The following is a 12,258-nucleotide window of genomic DNA, read 5'->3' as shown; positions in this document are numbered from 1 at the left end:
TGCCTAGAAAAAAATTTGGAATTTCTCAAAGCCAACCATGTCGAAATTCCAAACTGAGATTACGGTACTTCCCACACTGGTGGCTGTTCATGATCAACAGATCTCCACAGGTGTTTTAAGGTATTTCGCAAGTTTTTTAATTAAACATTGTGTAGCTTGTAGTGAATTTACAGTTATGTGTGATAAATCAAATGAAAGGTAATATTATCAGAATGCTCAATAAAGTTAAATCAAATTTTTATCTGCTCTAGATCAAAAGAAAGAACGTTTTGAAAAATAGACCTTTATTTTACCATTATCTCAAAATTGTGACTACAAAATTGATTGAAATTTTGCACAGATATAGTCCTGTTTATTATCTATCTACAATAGAATATAAATTTCATTAATTTATCTGTTGAAAAAAAAGATAAAAATAAAAAACATTTAAATACGGTCAAAAAACTTGGGACAAAAAAACTTGTTTTTCCCGTTATTTAGTCAAAAATCATTTTAAAATACCAATTACATGTATGCCCATGGTCATAGACTACATGTTCTATAATTTTGAGATTTTTTGAAGGCTACAAAAAAATTAAAAAAAAATAAAAACTTACCCAAAAATACCCCAAAATAAGTAGGTGTTTTTCAAAAATTCATATTTCGAAACGCAGAGACTTAAAAAAAAATACGTATCAGACCCCCTTTTTTTTATTTTCTTTTTAATGGCGTTTTTCAAATTGTCAAAAAAAAAAATCTCCTACCTATAATCACTAATTTGTCAAAGGTCTACTTCATGTTTTAGTTTTAGAAAACCATTTATTACTTGGTTTTGAAATGTTTAAAAATTTTTTTCAATACCATTATCAGTCTTGCAACGAATTTATCTATCGATTAAAAAAAAATTCAACTCTTTACATTGTCGCGTTTAGAAAATAGCCAATTTTTTGAAATTTTATTTTACCCCTATTTACCCTATTAAATGAGGAAATTTTTAAAAATCCTTTATTTTTATTTAGCTTTAGGTTATTATCTTTCAAATAAGCTATAAAAGATATTTGTATCTTCAATAGTTTATTTTTAATTTTAAATTGATATTTTTGCCGCACTGCGAAAAATTCCAATTGGAACGGGAGAAAATGGCGTCACTTTTTTGTGGTGGCTGCCTTGGTTCATCGATTTATAAGACGTTATCACGTCAAAAAAAACTCACTCTTGCGGAATTGGGTCCCAGGTTTTGTAGATGTTTCAAAAACACGTGTTGAGAATTTTAGCCAGGGGGGCGTGGCAACCGCCCATTTCCACTGAATTTACATAATTTATTTTACAGCTCTTCTGATTATCGTAGAATCTTGAAATTTGGTAGAATGGTAGAGCAGTAGATACATAGAAAAAAAATTAAAGTGAGAGAATTTTAGCCAGGGGGCGTGGCAACCGCCCATTTTCACTGAATTTTCATCAAATATAGAGATTTTCAATTCTACAGCCATACCTTGCAAAAAGAAGTGAAATCACAACAAAAACATTACTGTTAAAAAAAGAGCCAAGTTCTCCTATGTTGAAATTATGCTGGCACAAAAAGTACTGAGATGTAAAAGTGTACCAAGTTCTAAAGTTTGGGTTCAAATTCGTATCAATAAAATTTTGATTGTTTACTTGGCAATTTTTGAAATAACTTTAAAAATCGATAATTAAGAAAAATTGTCAAGAGAACAATCAAAATTTTATTGATACGAATTTGAACCCAAACTTTAGAACTTGGTACACTTTTACATCTCAGTACTTTTTGTGCCAGCATAATTTCAACATAGGAGAACTTGGCTCTTTTTTTAACAGTAATGTTTTTGTTGTGATATTTTTATTTGGACTCGTTTTGAACGCGATTGACGCGTTTTGGACGTGTTTTTGACGCGATTTGGACGCGTCCTGGACTCGTCTTGGACGCGTTTTCGACGCGTTTTGGACGCGTCTTGAACGCATTTTGAATGAGTTTTGGACGCGATTCGGGCGCGTTTTGGACGTTATAAAAAAGAATGAATGCGAAAGAACGAAGTAAAAATTGAAGGGTCCGGTTCGGGTACCAATTTAAGTAGGAACAATTATACCAACACCATCGGTTTTCTCTTGGACCACTCTAGGCTAAGAAAACAAGTTTACATTTAGTCTTCTTTTCTTGACCAAAAAATGTCAAAAGTACAAAATTTTTATTCAAGCTAGATTTTAAAGATTGTCATATGTGATGATTTAGCCTGAAGTTAATTTTTTGTAGGACTAGCAAAATACGACTAAACGTACAAATACAAAAACACATTCGTTCAATTTTTGTTTCTATTGGCAAGAGTAGACTGTTAAAAATGTTGGAGTTGTTTCTACGAAAATTAGTTACATGCATATAAGGTAGCACCAGAATTTCTTTAATATTTAAATGTATTAAATTTCTAAATCCAAAACAAGATTTATTAAAATTTAATATAATATAATTTAGAACTAGAATACTTTGAACCCAATCAATTTTCATGAAAGAAATCAAGAAAATCTGCTTTTTTTTCAATCACCTTAAAGTCCATTTCTTTAAATGACAACTCACAATAAATTGTATATCATCTGAACGCTTATTATTTCACCTTTTATATGGCGCTTAAATCATATCTCTACGATGCCTACAAAAAAAGTAAGATTTTTTTAAAGCCAACCATGTCGAAATTTCAAACTGTACTTCCTACACTGGTGGCTGGTCATGGGCTTTTAATTCAAATTTCTTATATTTTAATACTTTTGCATACATTTGAATATTTTTTTAAATTTAAAATAAGGTTTTTAATATAAAAATTGAATTGAAAAAATTAACTAAAAACTGTGTATTAAAATCGCAAAGTTTAAAACTATTTTTTTTTTTTTGTATTTAAAAACTAAGACCGAATTTTTAGCCGTGTATATTTTTTTTATTAAAGAAAAGAATGCTCTTAAATCATAATTCATAATTTTATTTTATAATAAAGCCAATATTATCCGTCAAAAAAGTTGGTTGGTTGCTTTAATGGCAATCAATGCAAATGAGATTTAGCTTTTAGAAGTTATGTATAGGTACTTCACTATATTTAAGCAAAGAAAAATAACAACAAAATGCTTATATGGATCTTTATTAATATTTACGCTTATCCATAATACCTATGTAATAATATGTATTCATATGAAAGAAAAAAAAAAAAAAAAAACACAGAGACCATTCGCCTTAAACAAACTTTGTTTCAATTAGAAAAATTTAATAGCGAATATTGTGTTTATCTTTGGAGATTGGGTGAATTTCACCAGTTTTTCTGATTTGAAAAATACACATTATTTTTAACCGTTTTCTAGAAACTTATGCAAATGGATTGAATGGGTTGGGGTCAAAATCCAGAAAACCGAAATCCCGAAAACCCAAAATACCGAAAAACCAAAATACCGAAAATCCAAAATCCCGAAAATCCAGAATCCCGAAAACGCAGAATCCCGAAATTCCGAAAACCCAAAATCCCGAATACCCAAAGTCCTGAAAACTCAAAATCCCGAATGGGATCTCGAAAAACTATATAAATAGAAAAATTTGCACAAGTTTTTCAATTTATATAATTTTTCGAGATATCGATTTTGGAAAAAAAATCTTAATTAAAAAAACATTAACAAAAAAAAAAAGAATATAGGCAACTCTTTAATTCCATTAATATCTCTTTGAACTTGATTTCAAATTCTTATTGTGTTTTCAGCAGTGTTGTGTTGTAATTGAGTTTAGCGGGGAAAAATTCATTGAACAAAAATCAAAACAATTGTGAGTTTTAATATTTAAGTTATTAATGTGTGTTTAAATTTTTATTTAATTGGTGTTTTATTTTATGTTTTACTTAAATTATAGTGAACAGACAATTTTCGAGATTTTGGCTTTTCTGGATTTTGGGGTTTCGGGATTTTGGACTTTCGGGATTTTGGATTTTCGGGATTTTTGGGATTCTGGGTTTTCGGGATTCTGGATTTTCTGGATTCAAAATTTCGGGATTATGTCCCTCTCCCGGATTGAATTGATGGGGTGTGTTCGCCTACATAAATGTTTGAACTGTTTACATTAAGGCTACTCACTGGCTGCTGCACACAACAATACACAAGTATCTGGTGGATAAAGAGTTTGAAAATAACGCCTGTTATCCAACCAAATATAATTTGCTGGTGAAATTCTGAATATTTTACCCACCTGTTATTCGAGAAGCTATATCGTGTTGAATCCAGAGTGGATTGATTATGTCCCACAACGCATGTCTCACAAAACAGTGCCAAAGTATACACCGGATTATAGTCTTCGTATATGGATAGTGTCATCATGTCCTTTGAGTTGTTAACACGGATTAAGCTTCCGCTAGAACATTTTATCGGTCGATTCGGCGAAAACAACATTTGGTTTGTTGTTTATCCATTTTTTAAAATATTCAAATACACCGGCTTCTGTCCGGTTGGAGTTTCCGTCGACAGTTATCCTGATGTGAATTTTCAATGGGATCGAACTTTTATATTCCTAACCGGAATTTGTTTTATTGGATTTACGGGTAAGCTGGTTGATAATCTCCAGCGACCTATAACTTTTCAAAAAGATTTAATTTTGTAGTTGGATTTTGCCGTGGCGTTCATGTTCTAAGTCATTTGGAGAGTCTGGGATTATATGATGCCAATACAATAATATCGTACATTACAAATTGGGCCCAAGTGTTTTCACTATTTTTGCTGGCATGTGTTTCATTGGTGACTTCTTGGACAAATTTGGAAAAATTAAAAAGCTTCTTTATGAAAATTCGTCAAATTGATTTCGCTTTAGAAATGACTGGTGTTGAAATATCTTATCGTGCTATGAGACGAAGACTATTCATACAAACCGGAGTGTCCTTTTTGATACCAACTTGTCTCTCGATGGTCAATTGTATGATGATAAACACCAAGTTTCGATTAGCTTCACCCTGCTATTGGTTCATCTGTTTCACACCCATGCTTTTGTTGACCTTTAAGGAACTTCAATTTTACAATATTATGTTTCTGTTGAAGGGAAAGTTCGATATGATTAATAAGCAAATTGACAAGCTTTGTCAAAGGAAAATGCTGCAAAATGAGTCGATTAGTGTGAATATGTCAAAGTGTTCCGATGAAAAAGTGTTATTAATACAAACTGATGCTCAGTTGGTGGAACAAATGCGGATTCTGGCTGAAATTTATTCTGATGTCGCTGATAGTGTTGATGTGGTTTTGGATATATTTGCTTATCACCTTCTGATGACAACATGTACGTCCTTTGCTGTCATCACTATCCAGAGCTATACAGGGCCGTCTTTAACTATCCTGGGGCCCTTGGGCACACAAGAATTTTGGGGCCCTTTTGGAAAGTAAAATAAGTACAATGGTTGGCTTAAAGGCAATGGTTATGGTTAAAAAGGGGTGCCAATATATCGTTTCATATAAAGTAAAGGGGGTGCCAATAATACGTGCATCGAGGCATCAATCGTTGCCACTGCCAATAATTGTACCCTGTATCCGTTATAAGTTTCAGTTTGAAGAATTGGAAAAAAGAGCTCAAACGGATTGATAGATTTGCTAAAAACTCGGTACAGACGATTTCTACGTAATTTTCAAGAGCCGTTTTTTTTATTTTTTGCCTTTTTATTTTAATGTCTCTTTTTCAACGGATATCTCCAATATAAAGTTTTCGAGATATTGCAATTTTCTCAAAAACGGATAACGATTTTGCTTCGAAAAAAAATATGTTTTGCTGCAAATAAGGCCGCACTTTTGAAAGAAGAAAAATATTTTTTGGACCGTTATTAACGGTACCTACTTGCCATAGAACCGATTTCTTAATGAAAACGACACAACCGATTTTAATAAAAAATTTTTACATAAAAAGGTTTATACTGATATTAAAACTAAGAAAACTTAAAAAAAAAATGTTTTAAAGTTATTTAATGAATTTTATGTGTCAATCTTTAAATACGAGAGAATTCGCAATTCAAATTAAAACCATTGTACCATGGCGTTTTCCATTGAACCAAAACATTGATGTACCGTCGACGAGCCGGCAATAGTTTTTTCTCAAACGTTTTCCAACGGAAAAAGTATTGATGTTTTTTGCCGACGAATTGATTCTTTTTCGTCTTTTAATACGAATCTACTCATATTTTTACACTGATTTTAACACGCACTACAAATTTGACAGTTTTGCAAACTTCAAACGAAATTATTATTTAAGGAAAAAGATAATGGAAGAGAATTCGTTGTTTTTATTAATAAATAATAAATAATCTTACCTACAGTGGAAAAAAAAGGTATTTTCTTGTTTGAAAATATTATTGTCTTATTTTTTTTTTTTGAAAATTGAATTTGGGTTTGGTGGTTTGGATTTAAATTTTTTTCCGCATACAACGCCACATATTTTGTTTTCTTTTTGAAAACATATATTTTCCGTATAGGTGTAGAAAAAAATGTATTTGATTGTTTGGTTGCCATATAAAAACTAAAATTTTTTGGTAGATGGTCTGACCGACAAAAAGGTTTTGAGAATATAATATTCGTTCCTTCGGGGCCCCCTGAGAATGGGGGCCCTGGGCACGGGCCCCGTGTGCCCTTATGGTAAAGACGGCATTGGAGCTATAACCTATTTGCCTTGGTTATGCATTCGCTGGCGATGCAGTTGCATGAGATTTTCTTGACCATAGCATGGATTATTGTTCAAATAATGGTGATTGGAGTGAATGTTGTTGCTTGTACACAGACATCAAATGCGGTAAGTTTTAACAATGATGGGGAAAATGTATAAACTGTATTTAGAATATGGCTGTGCTTTGTCATTAATTTAATTAAAAGTCACTCAGCGGCGGATTAATTAATTTTCAATTCAAAAGGTGTGACTCTTTTTGTCTCATGATTGTGATCTAAAATTTGATTTTTTAACAAAAGTTGGTTTTCCCACTTCATGGCAGAAGCATGAATCTTCTGGAAATTATGGGTTGGTTAGGAAAATTCCTATGAGTAGTTTTCTCTCTTTCGCTTGGCGTAGATTTTGTTTATTTTTTATACTACTTGGTCTACAAAATTGTGTATTTTTTTCCAAAGAAAAAAACGAATTGTACCAAAACTACCTACCAAAGAGCTGTGACACAAATGATATCTCAATCAAAATTGGTAAAAATGTTTCATTTACCACAGAAAAAAAAAATTCTAAGTAGTTTATGAAAAAATTTTGGTTAAAGGGTGTTTTTTTAAATGGGAAAATTGGTACCTTGAATTAAATGGGAAAATTGGTACCTTGAATGTTTTTTTTACTTGCTCTATAGGGCAAGTATTGGTTTCGTGTCGAGAGCCAACTTTTTGTTTGTTGTTACTAACGGTACCTGCCATAGAACCTTTTTTTTGGTTTCAAAATATCTTTTACAAGACCAACCCGATTTCAAAGAAAATTTGTATACAAAAGCGTTTAATTAACCGTAATATTAAAATGTTAGAAAATTTTCAAAACACACATTTTTGGATTTTTAAAAAATATTTCAAAATTTTTTTATGAAAAATCAATTTTTTGAAAACGGGTTTTTGAAATATTTCGAAATTTTGTTTTTAAGTGTAAATTAATTATTTCTTCAAAATGGCATACCATTTTTTTTTTTTAATGTTAGAAAATTTTTATACATAAAAAATTAATTTTTTAAAAAACGGCTCTATAGTTTTTCAAAATTTCAAATAGAATGGTTTTTTTTTTAATTTCTGACTATCTCCCAAATTATTCGTTAAATTCAAAAGAATTTTTTATACAAAAACATTTATGTTGCCCAAATAAAAATCAAAAATAAAATTTAAAAAAAAATAATTTTTGGGTTTTTAAAAAACTTTGAAATTTGTTTTTTGAAAAATCAATTTTGCGAGTGCGGGATAGTGAATTTTTTGGAAATTTTAGTTTTAGATGTTAAATACTAATTACCACAAAATGGCATACCAAATTTATTTTTAAACTTTTCTGTCGATAAAAAGATTTTGAAAAAATAAGTTTTTTAAAAACGGCTCTAACGATTTTGAAATTTTTTTTTTCTAAAAATGCATCTTTATAATAGAAAATAAACTGCATCCTTTTTTTGGAGCTCAATTTCCTTTTTATATTTTCATATACATTAAAAAATTTTTTTTTTATAAAAGTCTTAGAAATTTTAGTAATTTGTATTTAAGAGCAAGTACGTGCGACCCAGTCGTGCATTTTATTAAGAAGGGAAATTTGGAACTAAAATTTTATTTGGGGGTGTTTTGTTTGCTGAATGTAAAAGTTTAAAGAAAAAGAAGTTAAATGCTCGTAACAGCAACCAATTTACAGGGAATAATATCTCTTCAGTTAATTTATAGGGTAGCTTTTTTTCATTTTTGAAATTGCATACCTACATTAATATTTTTGTTAATATTTGGAATTTTAAACTTCCCCCAAAGTGATTTTACAAAGTTAAGAAAGAAAAATCTGATGTCGATCTTTCAAGATTGGTCCTGATTAAGAGGTGGTTTTAGTGGTTAAGAGTGGTTAAGAGTCCCACACTAAAAAATATTTGGAATATTAATAATTATCTTTTCAAAATATTATAAAATGTCTCGTTAAAAGCAGCGTATTTAATTATTGATTTTGATACCCATTTCTATCCAACCAAAAAATGTGTAACGAAGCTCTCGTCTACGTAATCAAAATAAGACACAAATCTTTGGATTGGTCAATATTTTTCAACAGAAATTGAAATTGAGACTGTTTATTGGCTGTTTACTCAATTAATTTGATGGTTGTAACTCAGAATATTGGATGAAAAAAAAAAACATAGAACCAAAGAATAGTTTTTAACTTTTATTGGTTATGGCTATATTTGTGAAAGTTTTAAATATAGAACAGTAAACAAAAAAATGTCCCTAATAAACTCTTCGACAAAAACTTATTTGTTAATCGAAACAGAAGCCACATTTATATTAGTTTCACAGTTCATTTACCATCATTTTTTTTTTTAATCAACTCATTTAATCAGCTCGAATTTCCACAAATATATCTTTTTAATCAAATTTTATTGATAAGCCAAACTAATTTCATCATTATTTGATTCACGTGGTTAATTTAATAGATAAACAGTTTAATGTTTCCAATAAATTCACTCACATCCTAGTAGGTAGAATCCGTATATTATGAAATGAATTAACTTATGAAAATTTTATCTCAAGGCAAAGGTTGCAAAATGAAATTATTTTCGTTTGCACATGTTTTAAAATAGCTCATTTTTTAAGTATGAATCAAATATTATTATATTTTTGGGAAATAATTCTTTTCATTTTTGTCTTATTATAGGCTATTGATTATGTAGTTTAGAAAGGAACTAAGACGTTCACGGGTTTTTATTGCAGGAATCGTTCAATGGGTTATAAGAGAAGATAAAACCGCGGAGTGCTATTAAATGAGAGGGTGGAAACTGAAGATAGGGGTGCAAAAGCCCCCTTTTTGGTTTTTTCAATATACCTCGTAAACTAAGCAAAATTTTGATATATTGCTCATAAAACGTTTTGTAGAGAATTAAATTTCCTATTGGAATAATGTTTTTTTTTAAATTGAAAAAAAAAAATTTCCATACCAAAATAGTCGAAACAATCATAAAAAAAATATCAAAAAAATTGATTTTTTGAGTGTTTTTGCTTTTTTAGTTGTACATTTTTTTTGGGTTGAGATAGACATAAATATTGTTCCAAAGAAAAAAAGAAGATTAAATTTCCTTCAATGAAAAAATTTAGTGAGTACAACATTTTGAAGGAAATTTAATCTTCTTTTTTTTTCTTTCTTTTGTTAAGATTTTTTTAATTGATTTTTTTGCTTCAAAATAGTGGAATAAAAATTCGTGTTCACTATGGCGTATACGTGATTTTTTGTGGTTTTTTGATCTAATTGTTTATTCAACATCATATTAACTGTATATCAATTCATTGTATGCTTTTAAAAACGACAGGAATAGAAGGAAACAAATTATTAAGATTATAACAAAATGATTTTTCTGTCAGTTTCAGTCTTATGGAATTAACTATTTTGTCCACTAATTTTTTTTGTAATTTTTTATTATAAAACAGCTTTAAATAAGAAATAGACGAGGTTTATGGATTTACAAAAAGGTACACCACGTTATACTAGGTGTAACCGCTGATTTGTAATAATTTATTTTTCAAATTAGTCAATTTTTTTTTGAAAATTTCCCGTCCTGTCTATAGGGCGAGGAAATACTCTCCTCGAGGAAATACTCTCCTCCTCCCCCCCCCCCCCTAAACTACGAATATTTTTTTTGACACATTCCTGCTGAATAACCCTGTATTTACAAAAAAATCACTAAATCTATTGGTAAGCAATTAAAAGCATTGTTTAAAAAAAAAACGGCTAAATCCAATAATTTTCGCATTAGAAACAGAAGAAAAACTGCTAACTCACAAAAATGCTAAAAAGATTCGAAACTAAGGTATTTTGGATTTTTCTTTTAAATTGACAAGAACTATTTTGAGAAGTTTTTTCTTTCTAATGTAAAATTAACTTTAATGGAGTAAGCAGGTTAACACTCTAAGCCGACGAAATAACAAATTTAAAGTAAGGTCTTTCGAAATTTCAGAAGGTGTTTTTTAATAAAATTTTGTAGAAACGCTTCATTTATGAAAACATTTTTTTTTTTCAAACAATTTGTATCATTTTATATCATTTGAATCGTTTATTTCAGAAACGACATAAGTCCATGAGCATAAACTTTTCAGGAGCAACAAAAAATTATTTTTTACTTAAAATTCCACAACACTTCAAATTTAGAGTATGCCGAGTTATAATCTAGCCTAAGATGCATTTAGAAACCTTTAAAATATAAACTTTTTTTTAGGTCTTTGCGGGTTTTTAAGCCTTTAAAGTCGGTGGACTTATGTCGTTTCTGAAATAAACGAAATTTTTGTGGTTAAACTTTTGTTTTTATTTAGCTATAGTTTTTGAACCCTACTTTCGATTTTAATAAATTAAATAGCAGTAGATAGAGAAAAATCTTTACTTTTTTATAGATGTATAACTTAAAGGCTTGCGTGTCATGATGTTTTCCAAAAAAATTTAAAACTGGTAAAATGTCATATTATTCAAGAGTTAAAAATGCTGCCACCACCAGAAATCTGGCTATAACTTTTGAATCCTGAGTACAATTTTAATGAATTTAATAGATATAGATAGAATTATTCTTTACCTTTTTATAGATATATAACAAAAGGGGGTGCGTGTCAAGATTGCTGCCAAAATAATTTAAAACTGGTAAAAAGTCATGTATTTAACAGTCAAAAATGTTGTCACCGGGTGAAAATTTTCCATATATTTTGAACCCTTTTCTTTTAGTTTTCGTATTTTGGGGGGTCTGACATACTTAATTTTTTTTCAGAAGATGAATAACATAAATGAGAAATTTCCAAAAAAAAAATTTTTGGAAAAAGTGGACTTATGCTGTTTCTGAAATAAACGATTCATTTTTAATCAAACACATTATTATCAAATGACCACAATTATAATTTTTTGTAAAAGTAAAGTAAATCATGAGTATTTCGCGTTATAAAATCCCATTTATTTTTTCAGATGGCCGACACGGGGATAGTTCTGCATAAACTTAAACCAAGGGATAACTATGAATTGTTTCTTCAGATGGTAACTCTTGCATTTCATTAACAGAAAATACAATTTGACTATTAACTATTTGGCTTAATCATTATTAAATCAGAAAGTTTAATTTGGCACAAATCAAAATTCAAAAGATCGTTAACAGTTTCCCAAACAGGCATAAATCATTGTATATTTTTAGGTGCAAGTGTTTTCAATGGAAGTAATGCATAGAAAAAAGCCATTCACTGCAGCTGGATTCTTCGAAATGAATTTCAAATTATTTACATCGGTCAGTAAAAATATTTATTCAAATATCTGTAATGAGTTTTTACTATTTTTTTTTTTTAATTTTCAGATTGTAGCAGCAGTTACAACGTATTTAATTATAATAATTCAATTTCATTTGGCGAATTTGGAAGCAAGTTCCAATCACAACCAAGTGAATTACAAAACAGATTCAACTTAACCAGAAGTTGTAAATAGTTAGCGGTTTGTGTCTTTGAAATGCCAATGAGAAAGCTTTAAAATATAAAATAAGAGATAGCTTTCAAGAAATTCAATCAAAATTTATTTAATTAACGGTTATTATGGACTTTAAACATGAAATGTGA

At 29.5% G+C, this 12,258-nt stretch overlaps 2 protein-coding genes across 2 annotated transcripts; both read left to right on the top strand.

The window, feature by feature from the left end:
* Positions 1–4,140: 4,140 nt before the first annotated feature.
* On the top strand, positions 4,141–6,546 carry LOC129910676 (uncharacterized). The gene is made up of 3 exons (XM_055988147.1): positions 4,141–4,553; positions 4,613–5,321; positions 6,540–6,546. The coding sequence occupies exons 1-3, from the start codon at positions 4,316–4,318 to the stop codon at positions 6,544–6,546; spliced, it is 954 nt and encodes a 317-aa protein (XP_055844122.1). The 5' UTR covers positions 4,141–4,315.
* A 93-nt stretch (positions 6,547–6,639) lies between these two features.
* On the top strand, positions 6,640–12,258 carry LOC129906815 (gustatory receptor 23a-like). The gene is made up of 4 exons (XM_055982744.1): positions 6,640–6,772; positions 11,624–11,692; positions 11,847–11,936; positions 12,003–12,258. Exons 1-4 carry the CDS (start codon positions 6,659–6,661, stop codon positions 12,111–12,113), a joined length of 384 nt encoding a protein of 127 aa, XP_055838719.1. The 5' UTR covers positions 6,640–6,658; the 3' UTR covers positions 12,114–12,258.

The sequence above is a fragment of the Episyrphus balteatus genome, chromosome 1, assembly GCF_945859705.1.
Source record: "Episyrphus balteatus chromosome 1, idEpiBalt1.1, whole genome shotgun sequence".
Lineage (NCBI taxonomy): Eukaryota > Metazoa > Arthropoda > Insecta > Diptera > Syrphidae > Episyrphus > Episyrphus balteatus.
This window is presented reverse-complemented; position numbering and strand designations above follow the sequence as displayed.